The 14129-nt window shown below is 40.7% G+C and overlaps 1 protein-coding gene across 1 annotated transcript in view; it reads right to left on the bottom strand.

Annotated features, from left to right (window-relative positions):
- Positions 1 to 6: 6 nt before the first annotated feature.
- cd82b (CD82 molecule b) overlaps positions 7 to 14129 on the bottom strand; it is a 20763-nt gene continuing 6640 nt past the window's right edge. Inside the window, exons 2-9 of the mRNA XM_005728050.2 lie at positions 13273 to 13345; positions 12129 to 12201; positions 7383 to 7507; positions 5543 to 5617; positions 3919 to 4014; positions 2977 to 3150; positions 1592 to 1675; positions 7 to 113 (exon numbers count right to left, since the gene is read on the bottom strand). Coding sequence (XP_005728107.1) covers positions 36 to 113; positions 1592 to 1675; positions 2977 to 3150; positions 3919 to 4014; positions 5543 to 5617; positions 7383 to 7507; positions 12129 to 12201; positions 13273 to 13335 — 768 coding nt within the window. The 5' untranslated portion in view covers positions 13336 to 13345 and the 3' untranslated portion in view covers positions 7 to 35. The remainder of the gene's footprint in view (positions 114 to 1591; positions 1676 to 2976; positions 3151 to 3918; positions 4015 to 5542; positions 5618 to 7382; positions 7508 to 12128; positions 12202 to 13272; positions 13346 to 14129) is intronic.

Here is a 14129-nt window from a genome sequence, read left to right on the forward strand (position 1 = left end):
TGTGTGTGTGATGTGAAGCTGGCTCCAGCATCAGCTCAGTACTTCGGCACTTTGCTGTAATCTTCCCGGCCAACGTTCTTGCAGAGACACATGGAGAGGATCATCCCGAGGAGCTGGAGGAAAGAGGAGTTGTCGGCTTAGATATTGCATTTGAAACTGATGAGCAGAGTGTGCACTCAAACATGCAGGTGATAAAACCAAAGAATTTCTGTGTATTTACAACAGGCTACAATTACTGAACCACAGGCTTTGTTTTTTTCTCCAAGTCTGTCTTGAAACAATATTCACATACTTTAGTTATGTCCACTGCAGAGCTTCAACCGCACATGTCCATTTACAACAGGCATGAGAAACGTGTTTCCCCAAATTCTGCTTTAATGTAATGTACCCTTAACCCTAGTTTAGCTTCAAAAAAAAGGGTATTTTTTAAAAATATTGTACACTGTCTTTTAATTTAAAAATTTTTAATCTGCTGTTCAATTTATTTTCTTTTTAAAATTTTGCATTGTGTCAGCACTTTGTGATTCCTGTCTGTGAGACGTTTTGGAAACACTACATATCCAGTCTTAGTTTGAAAACGACAGCACCGTGTTTTAGTCTAAAACGGCAGAAACTGAGACTACTGGAAACATTATTATATAGAAAAAGCAGGGACAGATACTACATAAATAAACACTGCTTGCTCTCTGTTCTGAGGACCTCAGGCCTCTCGCTTTTGAGCCATGATTCACAACCTCAGATGTCAGGATCGTACTTCAATACCTCCCAGTTTTTTTAACATAAAGAGCCAGATTCTAATTTCACCTTCAATTTTACTGCAAATTCTAAAGGTTCAAACACTCTCCTCCACCTACATTTATATATTATTCAAAAAAGGTAAGCTATATAAATACGCTTTTGGTTTTCCTAAAACTTTGGAGGTTTTGTTTTCTAAAGGCTTCTTCACTTTCCTTTTAGTGCCTCTGACATTCAGTTAAAGAGGAAGGAGAAGCTTTTCTTTTTAACCAAACTAGATTCTGCCTACAAGAGTTATGTACAGATGCTGGCCAGCTGTTTCACTCTGCTTCCAGCTAAGCTAACTGGCTGAAGCCAGAGGTATGGTAATGAAGACCAAACTTTTAAAGGAACAGTACATGTGGCACCTGGGTGTAGGATTAAGCTGCTGTTGTCGGTGTAGTTACACATTCACCTAACAAAACAAGCAAAAGATCCATAAAGGAAAGACCTCGAGAGAAGGCACAGATCTTTTTGTGGTTATGCCACAAAAGTCTTCGACTTGAACTCAAACCCACTTTGGTGACCTTTTGTGAATGAGGAAGGAGTTAAAAGTAGCCTATAGCAGTATATATGGAGGATTATAAAGTCTATCTACTACAATAATCTAAACACATATGTTTGCTTTCTGCCATCGTTGTAATGAACAAACATAATTTAATGCATTTATTTATCTTGTGTCTGCCTGACCTAACTTGAAACTGTATACCAGCTACGATCCAAGCAAACGCAGACATGGTGCAGTTAAAAACAAATATACTGGCAGCCTTAAGGCACTCTTGATAAAAATCAGAACAGGAAGAGGCGGATACTGTACCTCCACGACTGCCACGGCAGCACAGATCCCCAGAATAACTCCCAAGTTATCCTTTAGCCATGTTTCTATGGTGGTTTTACAGCCCTACAGGAGAGAACAAGAGAGGGGGGGGGGGACATGCAGAGAGATGAATGATTACAGGATCACAGCCGGACATGAACTGAGCCTTTTGAAAGCACAACTGTTAGCTCTGGGTTGAGCCTGTGAGGGGAAGAATAATAGGTTTAGCTTAGCCGAGGAAGGGAGCGACTGGGGAGTGTAAAGTTTCTCAAACACGCAGACCAAACAACAGAACGGTGGAGTTGTACTGCTGTTTGGATAAATCAGAGCAGTATGAACAATTTGCCTCGGCTGCCACCGATCACGGCGCTGATTGAGTTTAACCACAGTCGCACACTGAGCTGCCAGTCTTAGTCAAACAGTTCTGTAAAGATTAAAGGTGTGACGTCTGTGTCACCTCCCTAACCATGGCCTGGACTTAAAAACAAAACAAAAATCCAAACTGGTGGGTTTTCATTTTGAAACGTGTAACTTTTGCTCTGTTTATGTCTACTGTCCATTCTGCTCCACAGTTTTAGGCCCCTTAAAACAGAGTTGTGTTTTAAGATCTCCACCCAGTCTTAGTCTGAAAGCTTCAGTAATCTGTTTGCTAAGACTACTGCAAATTCAACTCCGACATCTACTTTACCTTAATGCTGATTGGGCCTTATCAGACACAAACATTAAGGGTTGAAAATCGTTAAATTCCCTAAAACAAAGAATCATAAATTTAAAATCATTCCTATGCTTACGTGCAGCTGCAAAGTACTTCAAATAAGTCTATACTTCTTGTAGTACACATCCAATCAGTAAGTAAGATACTTTTTTAAATGCAGTGATAATAACTGTAGTAAAACTCTGATCATCTGCCTCCATTTCATCCCATCCCCAACATTCGCCTATGTCACAGCAACCGTCTACACGTCCTCCTTCACTACATCCATGAATCTTCTTTGTGGCCTTCCTCTTTTCTTTTGTCCAGTGTATCCACTAACCCTCCTCTGCACATGTCCAAACCATCTCAGCCGTGCCTCTCTAACGTATAAAGGCCGAATCAAACATGCAGATCATCAATTCCTTTTTTTTTTTTTTTAAATACTGTGATATTATTAATTTTACTACAGTATTTTGGGGCTGTCCCACTGCCTGGAGAAAACATTAAAGAAAATACCAAAAATAATAATGATAATGATAATAATAATAATAATAATTTGTATAAGCAGCGATATCATGGTATGGAAATAAACCAATTTCAGTCTTGGTTGTATAATTTAACAGTTGCTCGCCTAATTTTCAACTCTTAGCGCACAGACAGGAGGCTGCAGACTTTACATTGTGTTATTTACCGTTTCATAAACAGGTGGATCCGAGGACAAGGTTGAACACAGGCCTGCTAGCGCCTTATCCACTCCAGGCAAGGAATCATTACGACAGGAGCAGGAATACTGCACCTGGGTGCTGTTCTTGACCACAGGGTTCTCAGACCAGTTGCCCGGCCCAGTAAAACCACAGCATTTCATCTGGTAATATGGGAGAAAGCAAGGATGTGAGACAAGTTAGAAACACAAAAACCTCCACAGAGGATGGATTGAAAAGATTTTGCTGCATTTTATTTCTTTAAAAGAGACAAAAATGAATTGGAAATGAAACTGGATCCAAAATTAGCAAATCCCTTGGCTCTGTGAATGAGTACTTGTATTATGATATTTGAGAACAATGTATTCTTGGCTGCTGCTTTCAGAAAGACCAGGAGGAAAGAGGCTTGGCAAGAAAGAGGGAAAGGTGGAAGAAGAGAGGGAAGAAACTGGGTACAGGCTGATTAGTTTAATGAGTTAGTTCATCCAAAGTGCAAAGCATACACATATTTTCACGTATCCCTCAGATCAGTTTTATTTGTATAGTTCTGAAAAGGCTGTCTCCAGAAAACGGTGGATGTGATGGAACTTAGGGAGCCCACCGGATTGGATGAAAGTTAAGTTAGACGAAGGCTGCAGGTTACAGACCTACAACTATTCAGCACAATTAGTCTCTCCTGATGTATGGAAAGCTGCAATCACACCGTTAGCTGCTTGCATGATAATTGTTGATTGACTGAGTTACACATTAAAAAGGATAGAAAAGCTGCTTATAATGTATTGTAATGTGATTCTTGAAGAATTATTTAGAGTAATCACGCCTGCCACCAAAACAATCCAAACTGAAATCTAAACAAATGTTTTTGGGGTTTTTTTTTGGGGGGGGGGGGGTCGGTCGACAAGGCGTGGAAACACACTGAAGCGTCAACTCACCGTCCTCTGAATGTAGTCCAAGGGGTGCTCTGTGGTCCTGTTATTGGGGTAGGTGATGATCACAGTCTTAATAATGCTGTCCATCTCATATGCCAACTGGAATTGAATACGAGTATATTATTATCAGTGTCTAAGAATCAGAAAACACACCATGGCTGTACGTAAATAAAAGTGCTTTTTATTTTAGGCATTAAAAAAAAAGGTTGAACACCAGCCAGAGAGGGGAAGTGAAACAGTGGTGATGAAGGAAAGCAAATAAACAAGTAACAACCCCCCACAAATCCCACAGATGATCTTTCTTTTCCAAATTTTAAATTTATGCTTCTTCGAGCACCGCCGCAGTCGGTTCTTCTATGTGACGTCTCTTGCTGGGCTCAAACATTGTTCAAATACAGCTTAGCAAGAGAACGACTCCGTGTTTATGTGTGTACGACCACAGAGCGGTGGCAGAGATGCAGCTTCTGAGGCTCTACAGCGAGAGCCTCACCCTATTCTGGGAATGGGCACCACCCTGCCCTGTGGTGAGCCTTAAACACAGGGAGGGTGTCTTGGGCTACAGATACGCAGATACACATGTACGTACACATACATGCATATAAATGCTGGAGGGCTGAAATAGCCACCACCTATCCTGAGCGCAGTGGTGAGGTTTATCAAGGGAAAAGCTTTTTATGTCTTGGAAAAGAAAGGCCATGTTTAGAGAACAAAACCGGTTTTAGATGTTTATGTGCTCCAACTTAACACTCCCTTTAGAACAACACAAAGGTGGTGCTATTACTGGTTTGACCTGTATAAGAAAGGTTTTAAGGGGGGAAAACATTAAAACATCAGGAGTTCAGAAAAACACATTTACAGCTACGCAACAGCTTTTTAAAATTTAATCCAATACGTTTTGAAAATCTTAAGCTGTTTTTTGGTGTTGTTTGTCATGGTTTTTATTTTAGCCAGCTTGTGTTTTAATTCAAGCCCCCCTGCCGAGCTAATAACATCTATCAAAGGATTAAACTTTGCCACAGTTTGGTTGTTGTTGTTTAAAACTTTTTTTTTTTTTTTTTTTAAAGAGCAGAAATGGGTGACGTGACAGTTAATACGATGACAATTTCTGCCTCTGGGGTGAAAAGTACTAACGTATAGAAGATGAAGACAGACTTATTTCATATGATTAAAGCTTTAAAAACATCATTTAATGCGATTCTCCAGCACACTCGCTCCACATCACTAATATGATGACGAAAGCCTTCGATTACAGCAACCTACAAACTACTTCCGGTACTGTTATCACATGTCTCCTGTCCTCCTTCTTTATCTCACTTTTCACAATCCAATCACATGACACAAACTCAAACTGAAACTTTCCATTTGTTGAACTTTGGATTCCTTACAGGTTCATGTACACACAGCCAGCGAAAGCTGTGAAGGGGAAACAAATACCCAGTGGGCCCAAACTGTACTAGTGGGTGGAGGAGTGGTAGGTGGTAGAATGCACGAGAAGCGGGGGAAACAGGTTAAATTAGGAAATATGGTAAAAATAAAAAAGGAAACAAATATAACACAAAAAGAAAGAAGATGTGAAAAAAATATAGGGGAAGAGAGTAAAGCAGGATCAACTAAACTAGCTTCTTACCCGATCTCTCTGGAAGTAAATGAGAACTCCAGCAGTGATCTGGGCAACGAGGATGAGGAGGAGGCAGGTGAAGTACTGTGAGGGGGACAAAGACGTATGTCAGTTTTACATAACCACTGATAAGAGATGAAAAACACCGATGCAAATCTTAAAGCAGATAAAATAATTATTTATTTAACAGGAGTGAATGAAGTAAGAAAGCTTGTATTGGTGAACATATATCTGTAGTTCCCATCAGCTTTGCACAGTTTCACAGCAAGGTAATTATAGGCTGCTGGTTTAGTTTAGGTTTTTTAATTAGTAGCAGCAGGAAGACTTTCAACGAACACTAACATATCCAGCCACATGCAGCTGATAGATAGAAAATAGATTATTAAGTCCTGAATATCATGAAACTCGGTTATTTTTGGGCAGCCAAAACACCAAAACAAGTGTTGACACTTTTTCTGAATGAAAAAGAAACCCCTCTAAAAACAGATTCAGAAGAATTTAATGAGGCCAATCTCACGTTAAAGCTTATCTTCTCAGACATGGCTGCTTTGGTCCCGACAAGTTCCAGCATGAATGCTGTTTTTAGATCTTATTCCGTGCTCTATGATTAAACCACAGACCTCAAACTTGCACAGAGGTCAAACTTTAACTTGTCTTTTCAAATCAACCTGAAGTTTGTGTCAGACTCCACAGTTTCCAAGCCCTAAGGCAAGTGTGTGGGGAGAGGTGCGAGACCGAGGGCATACTAGTCACTTTAGTTTCCAACATGGTGCACAGTGAATTCATTCCCTGCGGTGAAACTGTCAACGTGGAGCTCTATTCGAACTTTCTGGGGCTTCTGAAGAAGAACATTCAGCAGAAGTGATGTGAATTATGGTGCATGTCAGCCAGCCATCTCCTGTCAGCTCAGAGCACACTCAAAACGCAGAAGTTTCTGGACCGCTCACCAGTTTTGCTTCCCTACATTTTCATCCTTTTCATGAAAATGACAATCAAGTTGCAGGTCCGCTGTTATGACACACAGGAGGTGATCCAATGAATATTGCAGAGGCATAAATGTAAAGAGTCATAACAGGACTTCGACTAAGATAGCAGCTGTGCTGAAAACAGTGTAGGAGAAGATTGTGAGATCAGCCAACGGTAAAGCTTTTAATGTTTATAATCTGGACCTGTTCTCTTAACTTTTTTTTATTGCATCTCATCCTCACACAGTTAATGTACTGAATAGATAGAAAGTAAACAAATTATCAACTCTAATAAATGGAAATTTATTCACATGTAACAAATAGAAACAAAACAGAATAAGAGAAAAACACTTTTTGGGCAGACACATCCAGCTTTTCCAGTCTTCCCTCAGTGTGTGTGTGTGTGTGTGTGTGTGTGTGTGTGTGTGGCGCTCTACTGCCAGCTGGTCACTGTCACTGGAAGAAGTAGGTCACAGCAGTTATTCAGTTAACCCCTTGCAGGTTTAACACTGTAGGTCACGCACCCATCCCCACTCTTGTTGTATCCCCTACATTTTACTGGCTTTATCCCCATCCCCCCCACCCCACCACCTGTAAATCCACACATGCTGTGATAGCCTGGCAGCACACATTTAGCAGAAATGCTGAAGGGTTTTAATGTCAGCAGGAATATACCACATGTTCTTAGCCTTGAGAGCTCAAGCAGCTAGGTGAATGTTTCATTAAATAAAATTAAGCTTCTGTGTGTTTAAAACGATAAGAGAATAAATATAAATAAGTAGGAAACAATACCTCGAACAGTATTTACTGTTTTAATTATGCACTCGATTGCAGATAGAGGCAAAAGAGATTAAAAAGAGTTTAAAGTCAGTGTAGCTTCTCACCAGACCCAGAAGACAACGGACTTCGTAGATGGATCCAATGCAGCCAAAGAAGCCCATGGCCATCGTCAGGGAACCCACTCCGATGAGGATGTATGAGGCCACTTTCACAGTATCTGATGATTCCTCTGGAGAAGATGGAAACAGGCAGGGGCACAGAAAGAGATCAACATATAGAATTCCTGAGATGTAAAAGGGTGGCACAAACATGATTTTTATGGTGACAGGCCCCTGACTTCTGTTCTTTTTCTCCACTAACTGTAATACAAATGCAACTGTGTCTAGCAGGCCAAATGAGACCGACTTTTGCACCACATATGTGGGGGCCTTTTTACTTCTGCAAACACATTTTTACACACACAGGTTACGGTTAGCCAAACCTCGTTCACCGAGCAAATTTTCTATGTTGAAATCATGCAAGCTTTCTTTTCTCACACAAAAGGTTTTTCTCTCAGAGTAGACTGAGACAAGTCAGTGTGTGGCGAGATAAATTGATTTCCCTTTCTGGTATGTAGAGTGGGAGGGATTCTGCAGGAGGAGGGGGCCGGCACTGGGAAGGTTGGAGAGGAGCTAAATTGGAGCCATTATGTGACTCTGTGTGTTATCTGCTTTGGAAGAGCTCCAAAGACTCCAAGCTCAATCCACAGATGAGGCTAGATTTTGAGCTCTGTCAAATGGCTCCATCTTATCAAGGATTCCTGGGCCAAGCAAACAAAACAGCAAATCAGATAACTCACTCGCGACAGTTTGGTAAAAGAGCTGACAGACAGAAAGGCTCCGACACCTCACCTCTAATATCTGTGAATAGATTTCTGTGTTGCTTTTCTTTATATGTGCTCTGTCAGATGCACAGTCAATATTAATATCTCTGAAGATTGTTAAAATCAAGCTAAACTTTATTACTCTACTTTATGACTGCAAAGAAGGAACATTAGCTCTTCTTGAACTAGCACCATGTTACTTTGAAAACCTCCATGATACACTTTATCATCTGCACTTATCGGAACAGGATGCATCATTAAACAAAAATAAATAGAAAATCTTTATGGCTGCAGGACATTTTCATATCCTGTCTTAACTATAAATAATATTTTATAGCTCACGCAACTTGTCAGAACACTAAATGGAAGCCTTTACAGCATTTACAGTAATTTCTTGTTAGTGCTGAAACACCTTTAAATACGTGATATAAACTTACCAAAACTATGAACAAGATGTGACTGAATGCATGTACACTGCTGATTCGACATGGGCTACCATAACAGTGTATGCTGTGGTGGTTTAAGAATACTTTCTGAAAGTGATGAGGTCACCGTGTATCGAGTGTTTATGAGGTAACATTAAAAGGGAGGCAGACAACCATGCTGTATGTTCTATATCCGGTATTCAGCTGAGGCATGTTATTTCTGTCTTTCTCATAACCGCACGCCCAACCCTCCCCTCACACACACACGCAACCAACTAGTAGCTGCAAAAGCAACAGATGTCCACGGGTTTCAGTAATTAACCTCAGGGATTTAGGGGACATGCATAAAAGTATACAGTAGGTACAGTTAGGAGCCGGAGCGAGAACATTTAGCAACACTAAATATATTAATGCATGTAAGAGATTTCTAAGGCTCTAGTTAGAGGTGCAACAAATCAACATTTACATAGTCAGACGAGAGAGAAAAGCAAAGAAAAAGTTACATGACACAGCAAGATATGTGCTACATTTTGCTTCCTATATTGTCATCATTACACTTATTAGTGTAATTCAACGCACTGAAGTAGAGGTTCACTTGAAGAGTATGCAGCTACAGTGGACCGCAAACATGTATTTTCCATGTAGATGGTAAACCGGTGTGCTATGATTATTAACTACAGAGTTTAAATTAGATGTTCTGTGTGTGGTTTTCATGCAGCCCGGTGTTTACGCAAACTAATAACATACACCCAGAAGTTTGAGGAACTGCAGTGCAACTCTAATGCAATAACATGGGTATTTGTAAGAAGCAACATTTTAGTTCACAAACAGAATTATACAATCATGTAGACATCCAAGCCTCTGTATGAAAAATGTCACCAAACAGAATTAAAGCTGTATATTTTAATTAGCCTGCATAGTATAAAATGCAGGCTAATTTCAGTTAACGGAAATGTTTCAACACACTTAGTTTTAGATTGTTAACATAACTCACTACAAAAACCTTGGCAGCAGCTAACTGAAAAACACAATCGGGGGTACTGAGTCCGCTTAGTTCTTCTTTCCATCTTTTCATCACACATTTAGAAAAAGGAAGCCTTTTTAAATAAAAAACAAAACAACAGTTTCCTTGTACTCCTAAGACCAGTTGCAGGTGTTTCAAAGGTTGCAGCAGCAGAACAGAAACTGTTCTTTACAAGCTTCCTGCATCTGTGTGCTTCTGGAGTAATACCAAAAACATAGCATCCTCCTGCAGTCAGCATGTATTAGCCTGGTTACTGTGCTATTCTGTCATCTACTCTGGCAAGTTTCTATGTAGGTCTCTGTTAGATATTCTAAAATAGTTACTTCAGTGGTTTCCATGGAACTTTCCATTTAAAGAAGGAAAACTCATGGTGCCCTTCAAGACGGCTGGCGAGGGAGAGCAGGAGTTAGGATTGTTTGGTGCTGCAGGTCCTTCTGTAAACATGACCGAAGCCACACACTGAGCTTCCATACAGATGGCAAAAAGTCATACTTGACTATACGCACAGGTTTAAAAATTAAACACAGGCAGATCAAGTTTTTTTTCCTTTACTTTGCTGAATTCTGAGTTGAAAGAGTCCAAAGAAAATCTTTTTCCAGCATGTTCTCTTTTTCTCTCCCTGTGCCTCTGTAAAAGTTTCGGAATTAATATGAAGCACATTTCCAAACAGTGCTTTGGCGCGCTCTCCGTCTCACATACCTCTTCTCCCTGACTCCCAGGCTGACTTGTCTAAATAATATGCACGCTGTATTTTAGCAAACGCCAGCAAGATAAACTGAAGGCATCATGTTACAGTAAACTATTAACATCGGTGCTCTGATATAGACGAGTATATAGTGAGGGGAAGATGTCTTTTTTAACTTAAAAAGAGGGGGGGCAGGGGCGCCTGAAACCACAACATCCTCATAGTTTCCCTGCCTGAAGTCACTGGGACAGCTGCAAAGGCCTTTGCTAATATAACTCATAAAGAATGGAAACTAAAAACACAAAGATCCTGTTTATAGGCAGACCAAGCTTCTGAGGGGAATGCACAAGAGTCAATAAACAGAGCTGGCTGGAGCTTTTGTTCTTCTGCAGAGTGATAAGATATTTTCTGTGAGGTTAGATATCCAAGGCGGAGCAGAGTTTGACCAGTCCATGGTATAGGGAACATCAATACAAGTAGGGGGGGAGGTCATTAGACTCCTCCTAGCACGAATAAGGTATGAATGAATAATGCTATCTCTTGGGGAACAGCTGGATTATCACAACAATAGGCCTGAGGCTGAAAAGGATGATGCACACTCTACTGCCTTTATTTCCTGAAGGCCTAATTTGAGATAACCAAACTCAGCTGAACAACAACCTTGGACTCACTAAGTTTTAGGACAATAAAGGTCAATTCTAGAGATTGTTTTGATCAAACTCTACTCTTTTCACAAACAACCGATCAAGATAGCAAATGAAAAAATAACCCCAAACTTCCAACCAAAATACAGATGACTTCTGCTCTACTTGACCTAGAATTTTCTTATCTCATTATCAAAGAACTCAACTTTTATTTTTGATCATTCAGACTTCTATTTAGCCCATTAATCGTACTTGTTAAAAATCACTGGAAAGTTCAACCGATGCCGTAAAACCAAACAATGCAAGGCGCCGAAACAATTAACAAAACAGTAATTAATCTAATTTGACTGATTCAAACTGAGTCTGTCTAAGAGCAGTAAATCTCACAGCCCTTCTAGCCTGGCACAGTGAATCAGGTCACAACCACTCATCAGAGGTTGAGTTAAATGGAACATGAGACCCTGCTTTGGCAAACACGACATATGCAGATCTCCTATAGGAAAGAGGTATCAGAGTCACGTAGAAGAAAGTGCAGCATCTGACTTCCAACATGTACCAAGTTGCCAGACAATAAAAAGAAGGAATTTCTCTTTACAAACTGAGAAAAAAACTTGACTGCTGCTCTTGGAAATGCTCCACTTGGGATGAATACACTGAAAGCATTTATAAAAGAGATTTATGGCAACTAAGAGTTTCCATCCGTGGTTCTCTGCTTTTTCAGGCAAATCTGGACATGGGCTTCATTATGCTTTCTCCAGTCTTCTTCACAGTAGTTGGAGACGTTTCTATCTTTAAGAAAGCTGATAACTGCAATAATAATGTATTTCTTACTATGCAGTGTCTACAAGTAGATATGTGAAAACATCTGTACAAGTGGGAAATGTTATCTAGCACCTCTGCCATCTGTAGGACTAAGAAAACGGGCAAGTTCAAAGTGTGGAAAGTGGAGGAGGGGGATACAACTGCCATTTTCCACCCTAAGATGAAACCTTTTAAGATGCCCTAGTAATCAAGAGCCCGTCATCCCCCCTGAGTAACCCACTTCTCACAGATGTGCCTGTCAGTATGTATCTCTACAGGGTGCACAGGAAGTCATCAACATTCATATGTGAGTCACACTTTTAGTAAGGTGTGAGCAGACCCTCGTGACCTTTTAGGAATGCGCCTCAGGGGATAAAATCTGCATTAGTTGTAGAGAGGAGGTACTTACGTAGGACAGCAATGAAGCTCTTGTTATCAAGCAGAACCCACAGTCCAAAGCCCAGGATAAGGGCTCCAAACACCTGTGGAGGTGACAGAGAAAAATCAGGCACAATATGTGCTCTAATGTCTTACACGCGGTTTGTAGTTGGTTTGTTTTTTTCTTTTTTGCTCTCTTGGTCTGTCACATGTGGGATACATCTGATTGCATCTTGTCCCTTGTGTTTCTGTCTGCCTTTCTCTTTCTCTCATAACAACATTTGGAAAGAAACAGGATGTGGAGGCAGTCATTCCACAGGCTTTTCTCACAATTAACATCAGTATTCATAACAGAACTGGAAATTGGAACATAGTGTAATTGGTTCCTTAAAGCCTCCAAAAATTATCAGATTTACTTTATATACCCTTGTGATGAGGCTATGAAGCTGAGACTATCAATGTAATTAAGCGGGGCCTTGTTTGGAAATTGTGGGGCACTGTAGAGGGGGCAAATTCCCAAATAAGAGGCTCTGTTGATTCCCCAGCTATCCACTTGTATCGTTGCCCCTCCCCAACCTCCCAGCAGTAATTAAAGCCTTCGTTAAGAGCCATTCATTTAGAGAGACTCTTGTGCTCCCGGCTGCCATCATTAGCCCACCACTTCCTGGCTTCCCCTAACCTCCCCTAGACTAATCTGTCCACATGGACAAACACTGACACAGACACACACGCTTCCTATTAGACACCAGTGGCGCATTCACATCAAAAGGTCTGCATCAGGTTTACAGCCACAGACCCACTAGAAAGGTCTGGACATCCTCGCAGAGTCAGTTTTAGGAGTCTGGGGTTGTATGAACCTCTGGACTTTATGTTGTGACCAGCCCAAGCGACTAGGAAACAAACAGAAAACATCTGTTGTAATTTAGACCTGACCGAACTTCATATCTCCTATCACAGAGAGAGTCACAGCGACATTTCCCTGTGTATCTCTACCATCCCCTGGCACCATCTGACAGTTATTCAAATATAACCCTGAAAGACATCATGCAACTCTAAGTGCGTCATAAGTGTAGGATGCAGCATACTCGTCTGTCTAGCTTAGCTAAACAAAACTGCTGACAAGGTGAAAGTTGGGTTACTCTAACAGTGTGTGCAATGCATGTGCAGATACTTACAAAGAAGAGGAGGTTGAAGAGAAATAGAAAGTATTTGGTGACTGCAACGCATCCTTTCCCCATGGCTGTGTTTCTGGGAGACAAAAGAGAATTTATTGGCTATTAACGTCAGAGAGTTATATCACAGTAAAGCGTGGGCAAGACATTAAAAAAAAGAAAAAAAAGAGAGAGAGATCACAAACCGACTCAAGATGAAGAAAAGACACAACAAGGAAAGTTAGCTTTGAGTCAAGGACGTCGAGAAATCTGCACAGCTGGATTCCTGATTAAACACAGCTTCAAATCTTCAAAGCAGCGTCAGCCTAGTTCATTTTTAAACAGTCACATTTCTCCAGGCTTAAATAGCTCAACCGACCAACTTATTCCCTCTTTTGTGCAACAACTGCTGCCCTGTTGTTGGAAAATATCGTGTTTTTGCAGTAACACTTGTTAATGAATGCAGTTGCGTTCTTGACAAACAAGAAGAACCACCCTGGTTGGAAAGAGCAGCAGGAGGACCACCACAAAGTGACGAGTGGTGAAGTCACGACGGCTATGTGGAGAGGATGACGGCTCGTGTGGTTACGTGTACTACTATCTCAAATCGAGAGAGACTAGACCAACCTACCAACTGCTATAACACAACACGGAAACAACGAGTTTGGTTAGCAACAGTTTTTTTGCAGTGAATTTTATGAAGGAGCCTATATGGTATAAAACTACAACCAATAAACACACGACCGAACACTGCTGTGATCACATCCTCGAGGAAAGGCCTTCACTGTCTGATATTCTTGGTTTTAGAATAGAATATCAACAGCTGCACTGTTTTACAGTAGTTTACCTCATGCTCACATGAGGTGCACTTGGTGACTTTT

Source organism: Pundamilia nyererei, unplaced genomic scaffold (genome assembly GCF_000239375.1).
Source record: "Pundamilia nyererei isolate P.nyererei 1_Seehausen unplaced genomic scaffold, PunNye1.0 scaffold00027, whole genome shotgun sequence".
NCBI lineage: Eukaryota > Metazoa > Chordata > Actinopteri > Cichliformes > Cichlidae > Pundamilia > Pundamilia nyererei.